The sequence below is a fragment of the Leptonychotes weddellii genome, chromosome 9, assembly GCF_054177405.1.
Source record: "Leptonychotes weddellii isolate Sample4059 chromosome 9, ASM5417740v2, whole genome shotgun sequence".
Classification (NCBI taxonomy): Eukaryota; Metazoa; Chordata; class Mammalia; order Carnivora; family Phocidae; genus Leptonychotes; species Leptonychotes weddellii.
In genome coordinates this window covers 101,401,980-101,420,214 of record NC_138377.1, presented here as the reverse complement: position 1 = coordinate 101,420,214, position 18,235 = coordinate 101,401,980, and the positions used below count along the sequence as shown (strand labels likewise).

The following is an 18,235-nucleotide window of genomic DNA, read 5'->3' as shown; positions in this document are numbered from 1 at the left end:
GCCCGCCCCCACCTCCCCAAACCCCTCCTCACGGGGGGCGGGGGGCATGCACGGGGCTGAGGAGGCTGGACCACGTGCCCGCTCCGCACTCCCGCCTCCCCCACGTGCCTCCTTCCACGCCAAGCTCCGCCTGGGCATTGCTGACAACGGATTAGGGCCTGCGGGGGTGGGGTCGCTCCCCAGGGAAAGGGGCTGCACTGATGCGCCTGGAACCCTGCTCCCTACTCTTCCTCCACCCCCTCCTCTCCCAGGTCGCTGAAAGCCAGGATTTCAGCTGGCGGTTTCAAGTGGCAGCAAGGGGCAAAGATCCAGCCCTGGGCCCTACCCCATCCTCCCCATCCCGCTGCCCCAGCAGCTGCTCAAAGATCTGGACGCTGGGAAAGGGAAGGAGACCAGAAAGCAGGAATCCCAATTATGTCTCCATGGGTTGCCTCAGAGTTCTCCGTCACTTACCAGCCCCACTGAACCCTAAAGTTGCAAGAAGTGGAGAAGGAGAGGGCTGTTCATGGTGATGTTGGCTGGACTGAGCCAAGAAGGACCCCTGGAGATACCACTCTTTGTTCTGGGTGAATTTGGGGATAGAATTATACACAGTTGGGACTTCCTCTCCCTCCCTCGTCTAAGGGCTCAAGGCTGTGGGGTATCTGGTCTTTTGGCAATCAAGCCAGTCCTTGACCTCCTTGCCTGCTTGGAGCCCACTGCCAGCTACCTGTCCAGAAAAAGTGAAAGCCTTCAGAAAGATTAAGGTGAAGTCAGAAGGTAAATGAGCATATCAAAGCATGGGGCATGGGAAGATGTAAATCACCTTTAATAAGACTGGAGCTCCGCAAAAGTTAAGGTGCAGGCAGGAGCTGGGCACCCAGAAGGAGAAGGTATTGGCCAAGCTCTCTACTCCCTAGACACCATCCACCTCCTTCAGGGTTTTCAGGTGAGTCATGCATGCATGCTGGGGGAGAGAGGCTGCCTCCTCAGAACCCCCAGGGCCCCAGGGATGCGTGGTGCAGGACACAGAGGGCTGCCTGTGGACAAACAGTCCCAAAGGCTCTTGTCCAGCTCCTGCCTACTGCCAGGGAAAGGAGAAGAAGGTTACTTGGATATCTGCCTTTGGGGTTGTTGAGACCAGGCTCCCACACTCACCTCTCTAGCATCTCTCCCCCAGAGCCTCCCCTGTTCTAGGACCTTTTGTGGCTCCCTGGCCTGCCCCATCAAGACCACATTCTTCCTCTGGCATTCAGGGTCTGTCCAGGTGGCTCCAGCCTTATGGCAACCATTGCAAGCCTACATAATGCATAAGCTTGTCATCATTTCCACTTTGTACCTTTGCTGTTCTCACCTGGAGGCTGTCCCCGCTTCTACTCTGCTGTTAAAGCTCAGCACACTTCACTTCTCCCCCGGCACCACCCCAGACCACACTGACTCTTCTTGTCTTGAAATTCCACCAATAAGGACTGTCAGTCCCATTTCTGAGCACCTTAGCACACTCTCCATCTCTAAATGTTTCATTCATTCAACAAACACCGACCAAGCGGAATTAGTGACCTCCGACCACCTTTTAAATTCTCTTTGCCCAGTTTCACAAACTGGTCCCACACTTTGCCTTGACAGTACTGAACTTGCCACTTCTTCTCCAGAATATTGTGCTTTCTTCATGCTTCCATGCCTTTTCTCATGCTATTCCTCTGCACTGATGCCTTTACTTATCTTGACAGGCTGGAAAACTTCTAGTTACCTTGATGACCCATATCCAATGTCCCTTACAGGTCAATGCCCTGATCGCCCCAAGCTGGGTCAAGTGCTTTTTTCCTGTACTGTCATAGCCCCTGAGCTTCCTGCCATCATGGCACTGACCACATAACTATCAGTTACTCATCAGTTTCTCACACCAGCAAGTGATTTCTGTGATTGCAGGACTTAGATGGGGCCGGCAATTGAGCCAGTGGTCAGTAGAGCCTATCAGAAAAATGGGTCCTAGCCTGCGTGCTGCTCCTTGTCAGCTGGTAGACCAGGCACAGTCCCCCTGGGCCTCAGTGCCCCATCTCTCAAATCGAGTGGCTATGACCCAGAATTAAGAGATGCCAGGTAGGTGTAGGATGTCTTACCCATGGGAAGACCCACCTGAAGTGCACGTAACAGAAGAAGCCTATAGTCTGAATGAGGAGGAAGAACAAGAAGATGCTGGGCTGCAGGCATGAGGAGGCCCCTGGGGGTTGGCCAGGTGGGCGGGGCTTCTTGGTTGCTGCTTCCTGAAAGGGGACATTCTAAAGTCCTGGATCAGCTTCTCACCCAAAAGGAAAAAGGGGACCTGGGATCTGGGCCATGTGTGGGCTCTACTTCCTTTCCCCGGGCTTGGGGCACCCTGGCTCTCATCCAGGGAACTTGGAGAGGGGTCAGAGAACAAAGCATCCCCCCCTCTAGCTCCATCTGTGGGAACAGCTGGGAAGGCCTAGGGCCTGGGATCATCAGGGCTCTCCGAAGGCTCTAGAGATGAGAAAGAGAGAAGTAGAGAACGAAAGACAAGGTGATGGTGAGGGCAAAGGTAAGAGCAAGATGGGGCACGGGGAAGGGAGGGCTTTATCACCGAGCTCTGAATACTCCCGTTTCCCTTCTGGTCACTGAGGGGCGTTGGACCCAAGGGTCTCCAGGGCCCTGCTGGCATTGAGAGTCTATGGGAGCCTCCAGAGGGCAGAGAGGGCAGAGAGAAGATCACATGTGTATTACAGACACAGACACTGGTGTGCCTGCCAGCAGTCCCAAGAGGGGAGCACAAGGGCAGGAGGGCCTGGGGATGCCGAAGTGCTAGAGGAAGGGGGCCTGAGCCCAGACCTCAAGGATGGGGTCCTCATGGTACCCCTTCCTTCCCTCTCACCAGTGGGCCCTGAAGGTCCTTCTGCAGGAGGCTCAGGATCTGGGCCAGCTCTAAGAAATGATGCTTGGTGCCCACAGGCAGATAGAAGAGCTGGGCTCTTGAGGCCACGTGGGCAGCTGCATCCCTGGTGGGGGGTGGAAACCAAGGGAGATGACTCATTATGCCTTCTGGTTGCACCCAAACCTCCTAACCATTTCTCATAATCCCTAACAGCAGCACCTGGTGGGAAACAGGCACCATCCATAGGGCACCTTCTTAGGGGCTGTCTTCTTTCTCCAAACCTTCTTCCTGTATCCTCAGACAGCTTTAGCTCAGAGAAAGGTCCCCTTAAAGTTGTCTGTCTCAACTCTAGCCTCCCTGGGCTCTGCTTTCCATCCCCAGCCCCCAGGGGATTTAGTTCCTCTCCCTCTTCCCATGTCCCCACCCCCAAGCATCTAGATGTGGGTGAGGCACCCAGAATCCAGCATCTAGCCTGAAGCTTTCCTCCTCTGTGGCATCAAGGTGACCTCCCTGTCCCCAGAGCTCTCGAGGTAGCTCCTGAGGCTTGGCCTAAAGTGGGGTGTTGGGGGGCTGGAGGGGGGGCAAAAAGAAATCAGGGACTGCCCCCGCCTTCAGCTGGGCCCAATCTTGGTTATGGTTCCTCCAAGAATGTCATTAAAACATCCCTTCTGTGGGGCGCCTGGGTGGCTCAGTCAGTTAAGCATCTGCCTTTGGCTCGGGTCATGATCCCAGGGTCCTGGTATCAAGCCCTGAGTGGGCTCCCTGCTTAACAGGGGGTCTGCTTCTCCCTCTCCCCCTGCCTGGCTCCCCCTGCTTGTGCTTTGTTTCTCTCTAATAAATAAATACAATCTTAAAAAAAAAAAAAATCCCCTCCTTCCAGGAGCTGTCACTGAAGGACGGCTCAGATTTATCAACTTTCCCTGGGCAAGTGGGGTGTCTGATAGGGGCTCTCATGAAGAGTCCCTTCCAGGGAGAGTTACTTTTAAACTAGGAATTTCAGACTTTAAACTTGATTCAATTAAGTTCAGGTCAACTGGACAAACCTAACTCTGCCCCAGCCCCTCCTTATGTGCCAGACTTTGTGCCAGATGCTCAGGAAGTGAGGAAAGGAATAGGGGGCCAATGGAGGAACTTGAGGCTGAGCAAGTGGGTGGAGCAGGGCTTCTCTGTCCCTCCCCCAGGACCCCTCCTCGCAGGTGCCCTTACCTCATCTCTTGCAGGTCCTGGAGCAGAGTCCTCTGTCCATGGAGCAGGGCGCTGACCTTGGCAGAGTCCTGCAGGAATGCCGCCCTGTTCTCTAGGGCCCAGGGCACAGCCCCTCTCTTCTCAGAGTCCCTCTTCCCCAAGGACACTGTAGCCCTCTTCCTTCTGGAAGTCCTTGCCAGCTTGCCTGGCCCCTCATCGGTTTAGACATTATCCGACACACTGAGTTTCTCCTCTGTCCAGCTGGGCTTCTGGATTCCCCCTCCTCTCAAGCCCCTCCCCCTGAGGGTCATGGGCTTTCTGCCCTTTGCAGAAATGGTTCTGCCCCTGAAGGAGGCAGAGGCCCAGCCCAGTCCTCTCCTACCTACTACCCCCCAGAGCACAGTCCAAGATGGCGCCAGTGCCGAACAACTCTCAGTGCTTGGGCCTCTGTCTTGCTGAGTGTCCTGGAGAAGTGACCGCCCCTCTCTGGGGTGGGATAGAATCTGGCAGGAGGAGTTCTGGGCCTGGAAGCAGGATCAGAGAGGCCTGGCCTTGGGGTGCGGCACCATCCCCACTCCCCACCCCCACCCCCACCCCCACCCCCACCCCACCCCCAGCAACCCAGCCTCAGCTGCTCTGGCCTGAGGACACAAGTTGAAAGGCCTGAGCTGCCAGAGCCCAGCAAAGCTCCCAGGAGTCACGGGTCTCTTCTGCCCGGCATCTCACATCTTGACTGAGTCCAGCTCTCAGGCCCCGGGCTGGGCGTGCCATGGGGCACGGCTTCTTGGAGGGGAAGCCAGGATGGCAGTGGAGATGAAACAAGGATTCTGGTGCATCTGAGCATTAAGCAAGCCGTATGTGAACCAAATCACATGTGGAGCTACATGCAAATTAGCACCCAGTCTATTTCTGGCACTTGTCTACAGCCTGTGTCCAAATACCTGGCATCTCCTCTCCCCAGACCCAGCCGCGTGGATCCGTGGGTATGTGCTCGTGCAGGGCCACCCTCCCGCACGCTCCCCTGCCTGGCAGGTCCACCCCATCCTGCCACCTGCAGCACCGCACCCCGGCTCTCCTTTCCCTCCAGACCTTGGGGGAGACAAGTTCCCAAGTATAGTGCTTGCTCCTCCTTCTGGACAGAGGGAGCCCACTGGTGCCAGGGACCCAGTGCCTGAGGGAGCTTGCTTTTCCAGGCCTGCAGGCAGGGTCTTGGGTGCCCCAGGGGCCACTCACCCAGGCTCCCATAGGCCTCGTGTGGCCTGGGGACCCCAGCTGCTTCTTCCGTTGCCTCTCAGCCTGGGCCAACTGTTGGGACAGACCCTGGAGAGCCTGCAGGATCTGGCGGTGTCTGCCCAGCATCTCCTCCAGGCCAAAGCTTCTTTCCCCTGGAGATTGGGGCAGAGCTGGGACATGCAGCCAGCTGCAGTGAGATAGCAGATCCTATCTTTTGGGGGCTCCTTGGAAGCAGGATCAGAGAGGCCTGGCCTTGGGGGAGGGGGAGCAGAAAGGCATGGCTTCTGCCTCCAAGACTCCCCTGGAAGGATTTGCCTGGGTGGTGAGGTGGGGATAAGACAGAGTAGCCGGGACCCAGGGTCTGCTAGATATGGCCTCCTTAGACCTTCATCTCCCCATTAGTTAAAGGACTCCTGGTTTGAAGGGAAGAGGATCCTGTGGTACTCAAATGGGCCCCTGCCCCACCTGCTTGCTCCCTGGGTCCCTACCCTCTTCCTGGACTTCAGAGCTCAGCTGTGGAATCGCATCCTTCCTGGGGCCCAGGGCCAGCTTTGCCCGAAGCCCTTCCAGCTGCCTCGCCAGCCGGAGCTCCTCCATCTCCAGAAAGGCCTGGGGGGGAGGCTGGAAAAAGAAGATAAAACTCAGGCCTGAAACCCATGGGAGATCTGCAGGTGAAGGGAGCTTTCCCACAGGGCCTCCAACCCTCCTCCTGGAGCACTCCAGCTGGGTCTCCCTCAGCTCAGCCCCCAGGCCCTGCGGTTTCAGCCCAGCTGCTGCTGATCCCCACACCCTTCCCTCCTGCTGCTGCCCCAGCTCCCCAACTCTCTCAGGACTCAGACCTTTGTCCCCGCTGCTCCTCCTCTTAGCTACCTCGCTCAGCCCTTTCAAGCTCATCTCTTCCAGGTGGCCTTCCCTGCTCCCCCTGGCCGGTCAGGGCCCCTCTTCCATGCTCCCGCAGCCCCCAGCCAGCTGGGGAGATGCTTCGGGACAGGGCCTAGCTCTAGGTCACCTCTGGCCCCCAGCACTGCCCAGAACAAGGCCTGGCCTGAGCAGAGCTCAGAGAGATAGACAGATAGCTGTAGAGATAAAGGCTGGGACGATAGGACTGACTGCACGTGATGTGAGCAGAAGCATCTGGGGCGGGGAGGGGTCCCTGGGCTGTCTCTCCCCTGAAGGCCGGCCCAGGGCTGGCATTACCTTCAGACCCGGCTCACTCAGACTGAAGGTCAGGAAGGACAGGATGTCATGGTCATCTGGAAAGGGGGGAGAGAAGGGAAGGGAAGATGCCCCCCTCCATCCAGCCGCCCACTTACTCAGCCCCGCCCCCCAGCCTCCATTATATTCCAGGCAAGCAGGAGACCTGGGTGACTTTGGGCAGCTCTATCCCTCGTCTTGCTCACTTCATAAGAAATGTGTGAGGGTCAGACAAGCAGATGGGGGGACTGTGAGGGTTGACCCACACACAGAGCCAAAGGTGGGCCACGGTGAGTGGCTAGAGCCAGGGCAACAGACCGGGTGACACCCTCAGGCCCCAGAGCATGGCTGCTACTGGTAGAAGCAACCACGCAATGACTGCCTCCTCAGCATGGCTCTGACCATGTCACTCTCCTCCTCAGAAACCTGCCATGGCTCCCTAATGTCTGGAGTCTGAAGACCAAAGTCCTAGCCTTCAAGAGCTCCCACTCTCAGATTGCACTCTGCTTTCCAGCTGTGGGTTCCTCCGTAGACTCTTCATTATGTTATATCCTTTTGTTCCAGTTCCGTAAATGTCCCTCATGGCTGTCCCTCTTCCACTTGCCCCACAGTTCCCAGCTAGGGGCACCTATGGGGCCATCACTGGATTAAAGACTTCTTGTGCTTTATCCTATTTGAGACTTTCAGCAACTCTGCAAGGCAGACATGAGCTTCCCCGATGGTAACAGAGGCCCAGAGAGGGCTCGTGCATGACTCCCCAGGCCACATGGAGGGCAAGTGGCTGGCCCACACCCAACCCAGAGCTCTTTATTTTTTTATTTTTTTAAAGATTTTTTATTTTATTTATTTGACAGAGAGAGACACAGCGAGAGAGGGAACACAAGCAGGGGGAGTGGGAGAGGGAGAAGCAGGCTCCCCACAGAGCAGGGAGCCCGATGCGGGACTCGATCCCAGGACCCCGGGATCATGACCTGAGCCGAAGGCAGTCGCTTAACCAACTGAGCCACCCAGGTGCCCAACCCAGAGCTCTTTAGAAGGTGTGCTCAGGATGGGTCATGGGTCATTAGGTATCACTCCTCTGCTCTTACCTGCCCAGAAGGTCCTCACCTGCCAGGGTGCTGGTGGCTGCCGAGACACCAAAGAAACCTCCAGGAGCCAAAAGCAGGGGCCCCGTGTCAATGCAGACCTCATCTAGGTCGTTGGGAGTGAGGCCACTGTTCAAAGACACCTGAGGGGCACAGAGGACTGAGCCCCTTGCGCATGGAACCCCCTCCTCTCCCCTGACCCTAGCATCATCTCCACCTCTGAGTCACTGACTCCCCCGGTTGTAAAGGCGGTCGCAGGGCCTGGTGTCAGAATGGCGTGGAGGGACGCGCTCACCTGGTCTCGCGCTAGCCCTCCTAAGTATGTACTCTGGGGGTTAGCAATCTGTGCAGGGAGGAGGGTCCCACGAGAGCGCCGCCCATATGTGCCAGGGACGCCGTGTGGTTGGGGTCATGGGTGCTCACATAGCAACTCTATAGCTCTGAGCCCTATGGTCTGCCCCTCCCTGCCCAGAGAACCTGCAAAAGCAGGAGGGGCTACTCACGCGCAGCCTCTGCCCCCCGTAGGTGATCCGTGCTCTGAAGGGGTACGGCAGGTTGCGGAAGTCCCGGTGGCAGGAGCCCAGCACCCCACTGGCTCCGTCCCTGTGGGCACTTGGAATCCAGCCTGGCCGCACAGGACCCAAGGCCGGGCCGGTGGGGGCGGTCCCAGAGGCCATTCTGCGTGGGCCTGCGGCACCCCCACCCTCCCCACTGGGTGACCTGGGACGGGACAGGTCCCTGTGGTCTAGCTTGAGTCTCCCTTACTGTAGTGTGCTTCTTTAGCAGGAGAGAGAGGAGTGGGAAAGCAAGCCTTGCCTGGCAGAGTGCTGGGACTCAGAGTTTACAGAAGAGGCCAAGGCCTTCCTGTGACTTTTCTCTTGGGGGACAGAGCCTGGACCAACAGTGGAGTTCTGCCCTCAGTCCCCCAGGCCCACTGCATCCTCCCATTGTCCCTCCCTTAACCTCCACGTGCCCCTGCGCCTCTGGAAAGGCTTCTCCAAGCTCGAAGCAGCAGGACAGACTCAGGACGGGCAGCACGAGCCGAGGTCTGTGGGCTGGAGGGCTCCCGAGGGTCTCCGGGCACACAGGCACACAGCCCAGAGCGGTCGCTGCTGCCTTCAGCCAGGAGGGAGGCAGCACAGAGCAGGGAGAAGCCACAGCTCCGAAGAGCAGCCCGTGGGACCTTGGGCAAATTACCACATCCTTCCAGACCCGAGTTGCCCCATCTTTAAAATGAGGATAATAATTGAAACTACCTCATAACATTGTTATGTTATAACTAAGACAGTGAGTGCAAAGTGCTTGGCGCTGTGCCCGGCATACCGGTAAGCTCTGCTCCATAAATGCTGGCAATTATTCTAATTGTTATGAGCTAAGGGATGTTTGCTAAGAGACAGCGAGGAGGCAGCCGGGCCCGGGGTGGGACGGGCAGCCTCATCACCCGGGAGAAGGGGAAGGCACTGGCAGGCGGGCAGCTGACGCAGGGGCAGGGCGTGGGCCATCTGGCCTCAAATCTCAGCTCTGCACACAGCTGTGTGACCTCGGGCAAGTCCCTCCACCTTTCTGGGCCTCAACGTCCTCCCTGTAATCAGGGACTAATAATCCCCCCTTCTCCAGAGTGTTGCTGATCAGATGAGATGTTATGAGTGACAGCGCCCAGCACAGGTTCTGCCCTGTGTCGTTTCACACCCGGCCCCCCCAAGGGGGGGCTGTTAGGTTGAATGAATTGAGGACTCGGTGGGGCAGTTCCGGGGAAGTGCAAGCAAACTTCCGGCCCCTGCCCCGGAGGAGGCCCAGCTGGGACCAAGCTGGAGGGAGCCCGGGGCAAGAGGCCCAGGGCGGGGTGGGGGGTGGGGGGCTGTCAGAGGCTGGGCCAGGGGCACGAGTCGGCGGTGTGGGTAACCGCTGAGGCTCTCATGGCCCAGGAGAGGGGTAGGGGTCCGTCCAGACAGGCCCTTACCCAGGCGGCTCGTAGCGCGTGTGTCCATCGCTGGCCAGCACGCTGACAGCGGGGCTGTTCTGCATGGGACGGGATAAGCAGCCTGAGCCGCGGGCACAGGGAGGAACATGGCAGTGTGGATGGGGGGGGGCAGATCACGACTCACCTGGGTATCCTGGGCCGAGGAGTCGAAGAGGATCCCGATGCCGTCCCACGAGGCCGGCCCCTCCAGGACAGAGCCTACTTGGCCCCTGCCCCGAGTGTACCACACGGCCTGCGGGTCCCCAGCGGTTCAGCCCGGGGGTCCCTCAGGACACCGGAACCTCGGGCTCCCCACCCGCCTCCCGGCCTCACCCCCTCTGCCCAGCCTTGGTTGGGGCCACTCACCACGCCCTGGGCTCCCCGGCGCCCCGGCCCGGTCACCCTCATCTGCACCTCCACCTCCCAGGCAGAGAAGAGGACGGGGACCCTGCTCCACACGGCGCCGCTGCGGTTCTGCATGGATGGGGCCAGCCGCACCTCTTCCAGGCCCAGTATGGCATCTGTGGACCAGGGCAGCTCAGGCCCGGGGCCCCACCGTCCCCACTTCCCCCATCATTCTCTCTCTGGCCTGGGCTGGGCCAGGGGAAAAAAGGAGGTAACATCAAGGCCTGCCAGGAAATAACAGGCCAGCTGTTGGACACGGGAACCCCAGCACAGCTGTGGGGGGGGGGCTTTGCCAGGGGAGGGCAACAGATGCCAGATCCACGGGGTTGGGGGGAGGTTTACCTGCCTTCTCACACAAGCCTCACCACAAATCTGTGCAGCCTGCTTTTAAAAGACCCCATTTTACACACAAGGAAACTGAGGCTCAGAAGAGTTAAAGAACTAAGTGGTTTGGAACTCAGCTCCATCTGGTTCCAAAGTACAGCTGACCCTTGATTGATGGCATGGGTCCATTTATACGCAAATGTTTTCGATAACTGCAGTATGATACTGCAAATGTATTTTCTCTTCCTTACGATTTCTTTTCTTTTTTTAAAAATTTATTTATTTTAGAAGGAGAGTGTGAGAGGGCACAAGCGTGAGCAGGGGGAGGAGCAGAGGGGGAGGGAAAGGGAGGGGGAAAGAATCTCAAGCAGACTCCGCGCTGAGCGTGGAGCCTGATCCCAGGACCCTGAGATCATGACCTGAGCCAAAACCAAGAGTCGGGCGATCAACGGACTGAGTCGCCCAGGTGCCCCTCGTCCTTATGATTTTCTTGATAACACTTTCTTCTCTCTGGCTTACCCTATTATAAGAATCCAGTATATAAGACATGTGTTATAACACATATATAAAATATGTGTTCCTTGACTGTCTGTGTATCAGTAAGGCTTCTGGTCAATATTAACAGTTAAGTTTTGGGGGCATCACAAGCTATACCCTAATTTTCTACTGTGTGTGGGCTCGGCTCCCCCAACCCCTGCATTGTTCAAGCGTCAGCTTCTTCCACCACAGGAGAGATTTGTGTCTACCCCTTTCTGTGTCTCAGGTAGGAAACAGTCCCTGTAAAGGAAAAGGACGTGCCCAAGGCCACAGGCCAGCAGAGTGCTTTGCTAGGACAGTCACGCTGGGGTTCAGGACTCCAGGCTGTGGAAGCCTGGAGAGACTCCAGTGTGGCCACATGAGGCTGGGGGCTTCCTGGTGGGGGGACCTAGAGGACATTCAAAGGTGAGGAAAGCATGAAAGCAAAGGTGGGAACTGGCTGGCAGGACTGTGAGGAAAGGGTGGAGGATGGAGTGTGGGTGTGAGAATTCTCAGTGGCTGTAGCTAGGGGAAGACCTATGTGGAAGGAGGAGGGAAAGGGGAGAGAAACTGAGGCAGGCTTGGCAGGAATCAGGGGAAGGGAGATCAGAGGTCTCACCCCAGCTGGCTCCCCACCCCTCTGATCTGCCAGCCTGGAACCTGGCCCAAGGCCCAGGCCTTGCCAGGACTTTCCGGAGACTGCTAATCCAGGCTGTTTGCTCAGCAAGGCCAGGGCTGGGGGCGGGGAGGCTCAGAGGCTGTAAGGCCAAATGTCCTGGGGGCCCTTAGAGGCCACCACTGCATCCAAAGTGACTTGTAGGAGGCAAGGATTGTCCACTGTATACGACACTTATGCATTCAGCTTTATGTGGATTGTCCATGAGACCTCATCCCAAACTGCGGGCTCCTTGAGTCTGATAGCCCTATGTCTCTGGGCTGGGCACAGAGGGGCATGGTGGTGGAAGTCTGATGAAAGGATGAGTGAATGAATGAACGGACAAGACGAATATCACTGCGTGATCTTGGAGAACGTGCTTCTGCTCCCCTGTATGGTCTGGGACACTCCAGACTTGACCGGGCCCAGAACAGGGAGTGTTGGTTGTACAGGCCCTGCCATTGTAGGCCTGAGGCAGAGCCTGGCTTGGTGCTGTGAGAATCAGCCCCTTCCTTTGTTTACCTCCTGTGCCTCTGTGAGGGAAGATTGGGCCAAAGACCCTCCTGACAAGGCCTGTCATCTTAAAGGGATATTTGTTCTGGTCTCAGTCAGGAATCGTGCCCTGTCTCAGAACTTCCCTCTCATAGACACAAACACATAATGGATCTGCTTTCTCTCTTTGCTTTGCCTGCTAGGTGGCTCTGAACCAGATCCATGGCCCAACTCTGAAGGGCGGGCAGACCGCACAGCATGTTTTGGTGACAAGTCATGTTCCTGGACTCATCTCCGGCCTCAGTTTTAACTCTTAATCTTGTTCATTCCTAATTTAAGCTCCTCGGTACTGCCTGGGTCCTTATAAGTCCTCAGAAAGCCTTTTTGAGGGGTGCCTGGGTGGGTTAAGCGTCTGACTCTTGATTTCGGCTCAGGTCAAGATCTCAGGGTTGTGAGATTGAGCCCCACATCGGGGAAAAAAATCCTTTTTGAACGAGATCGAGTAGAAGACAGACTCTGTAGGCCTGGGCTTGGAAGTTCCCGAAGCTAAGATGCTCTCATGCCTGCTTCCACCCAACACACACACACAGGGCAGAGCTGGTGCCCTCTCTGGCAAAACAGCTGGCCATGAGGGTACCTCCTTTCAGGCAGCCCCAGTTCTCCTGGCGGCAAGGAGCAGGGAGGAGGGAGGCGGGTGCTGGTCCAAGTTGCCTTGTGTCTGTGTGTCTGAGGCTCAGCATGTGAGCGAGCATGTGTGTACTTACGGGTCCAAGAGGCAGAGGAAGAAGAGGGGGTCCAAGGAGAGGCAAAAGGAAAAGAGGGAAGTCCTAGCGCAGAGAAAGAGAGAGGCAGAGAGGAGAGACTGAGACTGGTGGATGGGGGTGGGGTTGTGGTGGGTGGAGGAGGAGACAAGCCCTCTTGGGCAGCGGCTGGTACCGGCAGGCCCGCTCCCCACCAAGTCACAGCCGCCTGCCCAGAGCTCGTCAGCCCCTCCAGCGGGTCCCCACCCCACCCCTCACCTCCATGATGACTCCAGAAGGGTATTCCAGCCCCAGGCAGCGCCAGTCTTGGTCCTTTGAAGCTGAGCTTATACTCAAACCTTCTCTGAGGAGGACTGGCCCCCTCAGGGCTGTGGGGGCCCAGGAGCAGGAGGAGGAGAAGGCAGAACATGGGCTCGGGGCCACCGACCACCAGCATTGTGAAGGGATCTGGTGTCCGGGCCCCTGGGAGGAGCTGTAGCTGGGAGGCCAGGGAGGGGCTCCAGGGACCGGGCCCGGGAGGGAGGAGCTGGTTTCTGGCACTGTCCTCTCCCTTCATCCACGACACAGACATCCTGTTCCTTCCAGGCCTGACCTCAGGCCCAGCCTCTCCCTCACCTCCAGCCTGGCCCCTGACCTCTCGCCCACCTGGTTCTGCCCCTGTTCCTGGGCTCAGGCCATCTTCCCGCCTTCCCTCAGCTCCAGCAGCTGTAAGGCCTCAGGGAGCACAAGGACAGGCCCCGGCCCTCAGCAGCCCCGGCCTCTCCCCTTGCTCAGGACGGGCCTCCACCTTCTGCCTCCTTCCTGCAGATAGGTGACCCGACTATCTGGACTGCCCGGTCATCCTCGGCCTTCCCTGTCCTGCTTGCTCCGCGGGGGCGCTCAGCTCAGTTCCACATTCGCAACACTCACGCCTCCAAGCAGCCGCATTTCCTCCATGCATAAAGTACATGAAGAAAAGAAAGGGAGTCCTAACAGACAGAGCCAATAAATGCAATGTGTGGACCTTGTTTGGAGTCTAATTTTAACCAACGGACGGGGGAAAAATGAGACTGTTGGGGGAAATCTGAACAATGAATACTTGATTAAAATAAGGAGGTATTGTTAAAGACCTTAGGAGTAATAATGGTATTGTGGTCACATTTTTTAAAAAAGTGTTTTGTCTTTTAGAGAAACGTAAGAAAGCTGTACCAATGAATTGATATCTAGGATCTGCTTCCAAGGGTCCCGGAGCTCAGAGCTTGGTGGGGGGGGAAGGGGGCATGGAGGGCACAGGATTGGTCTGGAGCTGCTGTTCAAGCTGGATGGTGAGGATGTGGGCGTTCATTAGAGTCTTCTCTCTACTGCATATGTTTATACGATTATTTCCATACTAGAAATGTTTTAAAAAAGAAATCCTATATTTCAAATATTTTCACTCAAATAAATGTTCATTTTCCCGAGTGGCTGGCTCATTTGCCAAGAAATCTGGCTAGCTGAAGTTTCACTGTACTTTGTAAGTTCCCAGTAGGATTAAGTTACTGAAGCTCTACAAATTAATTAAAATCAAGGCGATAAGTGGAAAATTTTAGGACACACTAAAAGGAAACCTTCATTTCTCAACAGTAAGCCCTGGGCCACCTCCACCCACTGTCCCCCTCACCTTCACGGCCCCAGCCATGCTGTGAAGGGCAGCATGTGGATAGGGGTGGCCCCGCTCCCTCGCCCCCCACTCAGTCCTTCTCGCTCCTGCCTTCACTGCCCCAAGACAACAGCTCCAGCAAGGCCTGACAATGACCCTGTTCTTTGCTTCTAGTGGACACTTCTCAACCTGTCTCTGCCACGTGGAAAGCCGCAAAACATTCGCTCCCCTGGCCCTGGCGGCCTGGGCCTGGCCCCTTAGCGGCTCCTTTGCCGCTGCCCTTCCTCCCCACCCCCTCACGCTGCGGCTCCTTGTGCTTACGCCTCTCCTCACTCTCCACCTGCTTCCTGGCCAAGTTCGCCTGTGCCCACGGCCTCCAGCACTGTTGCTGTGCTCATGATCCCCAAACCTCTGTGGTCAACCAGCCTTCTCCTGGAGCTGGAGGCCTGAATGATGTCTAACTCTGCAGGGGACATCTCTGCTTGGATGTCCCAAAGGCCCCCAGACAACACACCCATACTAAACTCCTGATCTCCTTGTCCAAGGCTAGGGTCTCAGGGGTGGCAGCCCCTACCCCGTACCTGGTCAAACCAGAACAAGCTCTTCAATCTGCTCTTGCTACTCTTAGACCGCCTTACCTGATCCTCTAATCTCCGAGCCTGTCTCTTTATCTGTAAAATGGGGGAATAATAGCATGTATCTCCAGGAGTTGTTTGGAGGGGTACATGAGATGACATCTAGTGTGTTGAGAATACGGCCTGGCCGATAGTGAGCACTCGGATCAGTACGATGTTAACTATTTACTTTCCTCTCCACCTCCTATGGCTTCCCCAGCCCGGGCTGCCACCGGTCACCTCCTGCCTGACCAGCTGCAGCCTCCCCACTGTCTCCCTGTCTCCACTCTGGACACTCCCAGCCCCAGGGCAAGACTCTAGCCAGAATTATTTTTCTAAAATGCAGATCTGACCACATCACTCCTTGGTCCTGAACACTTCAATCACTCCTGGTCATCTTTGTACAAAGTTAAACTCATGGGATCTGCAGAGTCGGGTGGGGTCTGGGCCCTGCTTTCTCTCCAGCCTTGCTTGCTCCTGAAAGCCCCCCACTGGCACCTGAGGCCCAGCCGTACCAGCCTATGGCACCCCAGTACCTTTGCCCAGGCAGTGTCCTTCTGTTGTCAGAAGCACCTCATTCTCTGTCCCTGCCCGAACTCCAGGCGTCTGAGAAGCCACCGAGAGCCTCCTGCTCCCTCCTCCTCGCCAGATTTCTGGGCATCAAGTTGAGCCTAAGTGGGATCCCCATTAGTCATGAGCTCCATGAGGGTAAGAACCCTGTCTTGCTTGTCTATGCCAAGCCAGCGGCCAGCATAGGGCAGAAGGATGAGAGAAAAGAAAGGAGGGAACAAAAAAGCCATAGGCCGAGTGAGAGAACGGAAGGAAGGAACGGGGAGGACTCACAGGCCACCAGGTGGAAAGCCCTGGCTACCTGGGCCTGCACGCCCGCGGGTCCCTGTCCGCTGGCCCCCGCCCCTTCTCTCCCGATCCCACGGCCACGCACCATTGCAGGGTTCTGAACCCCAGCCAATTGTCAAAATGCCCCGCCAGTGAAGTCAGGCTGGTAGCATGACATTGGCCACAGCGGGAGTACACCACAGATGTCAGCAAACTAAATCAGAGCTCCCTGCCACGCACCCCCGGGTCTAGCCGTGACCGTCACTGGAGCGCAGCCAGTGGCTTCCTCCCTGGGTGCTGGCTCCCACTGCAGGCACACGCCCTGTGCTCCCGCGGGTGTCCAGCCACCGCTCCTGCTCTAAGGAAGGCTCCCCCTGCAATCACTGCCACTCCTGCACCTCTGTCTTTGCCCCCTCAGCACGTGGATTCGGCCTGCAGGTAAACGTCCTTCCCTTTGGCATCAGACTTGCTCACGCCTCTGCCACCTTCAAATCCCCTAACTCGTCCTCTCTCCCCTTCTCACAGCTCTTACAATCTCCCAAGACTGGCAGGCTTCCCGCAGAGCTCACACCCCCTAGCCAGGCCTGGAATCTGCACCCCCGCAAACTCCGGTTTTGCTGAAGTCACCAACCCCAGTGGCAGGCTCCAGTCTTCTGGGAAGGAGGGACCTGCTGGCTTGTCTCTTGCCTCTGCCGCAGGGCAGTCTGCCACCTCCCTCTCTGTACCTTGCCTGGTCAGCCTCCTGTCCTTGGCCTTTGAACGTGAAGAGCTCTCCCCAGCATGGTCCTGGGCCCTCTTCCCTTCTGCACGTCCTCCCAAAGTGACCTCCGCCTTGACCATGGCTTTCAATCCGAGCCACACACTGATCTGATTCCCCGCTCCAGCCTCTGGGTTCCAACCTTACTCATCGCCTCTTGGCAGTTCAATGGCGCACCTAAGACTCAGCACGCCCTTAGTAGAACTCATGATGTGTGCTGAACAGGAGTCTCCTGGTGCCCCCCCGCCCCTCCCCACAGCCATTCTGCTCCTCAGGGGTTGCCCTGGCTCCTCGGCCCCCTCACCTACATCACGAAGCCATTGGCAAGCTCACTCAGCTGCTTCTCCCATCCCTCTGGAGGCTGTCCACTCCCGCCATCCTCTCTTACACTGATCAGTCCTCCCTGTGCTCCCTGGAACTTCTCCAATAGCCTGGGTGATCGTTTCAAAAATACCTTCCTGCTCAGAACCTGTCACCAGCTCCCCACGGCTCTCAGGGTGACAAAACCCAATCCTTGCTCCAGCCTTCTCTCTCCACCTCAAGGCTCCCTGCATAGCTTCACCATCTTTCCAGAGACCCCGGAACAAACTGCCCTCCCTCCAGTCCCAGCATCTCTTCCTGGAATGCTGCTGCTCACCCCCACCTCCTGTTCACCCTTCTGATCTCAGCTTACATGCTGCCTCTTACAGGAAGCCCTCCCTGACCTATAGACAAGATCCGATTCCTATGGCATACATGTTTTTTCCATAGCACTTATCAGTTTGTGGTTGTCTGTGTGATTGTCCTCCCACCTGGAAACTCCACAAGGTCTGTTTTGCTCATTGCTGAGCCCCAGTCCTAGCACAAAGCAGCTATTCAATATATCTGCTGTTGAATGAATGGTCTGGTCTTGGAAAAACGAGGCTGGTGATGTACAGAGGGGATAGATCAGGGGAGACTGCTGATCTGGGCTGGGGAGGGGAGGGAGCAGACCCCGGCAGCTGGGCTGCAGCGGGCCAAGGCGCGCACTAGACACATGGCAAAGTCGGAACTCCCTGGATTTCGGGTCCTACTGGCTGGGACCGGGTAAGAGCCGCAACGGGACAAGGGGACCCCCACCCCCGGTGCCTGTCTCAGTGAATGAAATGAGCCTCCCCCAATCTTTGCAGCTTCTGCCCTGACCACCGACCCTGGGCAACCTGAGTGAGGGGAGAAAATGCCACGGCTGGCCCTCATTCTCCATCTGTGGCCCCCAAGATGGCGTGGGGAAGGCCCTCCACCTGTGTGTCCTCAGGCACGGGGCTGGGCACACGCTGGGATGCAGCCGTGCTGTTCCATCTTGGGTGAGCTGTGAGAACCACCAGCAGCTCAGAGCCTCCCCTTCCCTCACGCCCCGGGTCCGCACCTTCTCTGAGCCATGAGCCATTTATCTTGCCTCCAACCAGGGACCCCCGCTTCCATCTGGTCAGGCCCGGCTTCCTTCCCCATCCTTGGCTCCGGCCCTCCTTGTGCTGTCGGCTTGAGCACCAGGGCAGGGCAGGCAGCCGGGGCCCTCCCAAGCTCAGGACGGCCGCCTGGGCCCGGGCCACAGCAGGACGGTGGGGGCGAGGGGAGGGCTCCCCCACGGCAGACACAGGACACTCGCTCGTGCAGCGGACACAAAGCGGCGGCTACATCTCCCGGCCGTGCTCCCAGGGCAAGCACAGCCCCACTCACAGAGACAGGGGGATGGACAAGATGGCACAGAACAGGGG

The 18,235-nt window shown here is 57.3% G+C and overlaps 1 protein-coding gene across 4 annotated transcripts; it reads right to left on the bottom strand.

Annotated features, from left to right (window-relative positions):
- Positions 1-2: 2 nt before the first annotated feature.
- LMAN1L (lectin, mannose binding 1 like) lies at positions 3-18,143 on the bottom strand. Of its 4 annotated transcripts, XR_014148730.1 has the most exons (14): positions 12,935-18,143; positions 9,890-10,044; positions 9,669-9,776; positions 9,524-9,582; positions 8,067-8,166; positions 7,586-7,706; positions 6,482-6,537; positions 5,773-5,905; positions 5,285-5,436; positions 4,073-4,140; positions 2,867-2,990; positions 2,116-2,243; positions 806-1,063; positions 503-709 (listed from the first exon to the last, which is right to left on the bottom strand). XR_014148730.1 is itself a non-coding variant. In XM_081831396.1 (13 exons), the coding sequence occupies exons 1-13, from the start codon at positions 13,245-13,247 to the stop codon at positions 469-471; spliced, it is 1,611 nt and encodes a 536-aa protein (XP_081687522.1). In that variant the 5' UTR covers positions 13,248-18,143; the 3' UTR covers positions 3-468. The 4 variants fall into 4 exon arrangements, 3 of the variants coding, with proteins under 3 accessions (XP_081687522.1, XP_081687519.1, XP_081687520.1); XM_081831396.1 differs by lacking the exon at positions 806-1,063 and having other exon boundaries at positions 3-562; XM_081831393.1 differs by lacking the exon at positions 503-709 and having other exon boundaries at positions 792-1,063.
- Between the last annotated feature and the right edge of the window lie 92 nt (positions 18,144-18,235).

What these genes read in the sequence shown, in the direction of transcription:
- LMAN1L (XM_081831393.1), bottom strand. Translation starts at nt 13,247, where the DNA reads ATGTCTGTGTCGTGGATGAAGGGAGAGGACAGTGCCAGAAACCAGCTC. An exon ending in CTTCTGGAGTCATCATGGAG is followed by an intron (nt 10,045 to 12,934) that starts GTGAGGGGTGGG and finishes CCTGGTCCACAG; the next exon opens with ATGCCATACTGGGCCTGGAA. An exon ending in TTCTGTTACGTGCACTTCAG is followed by an intron (nt 1,064 to 2,115) that starts GTGGGTCTTCCC and finishes TTTCCCTGGCAG; the next exon opens with TAGGCAGGAGCTGGACAAGA.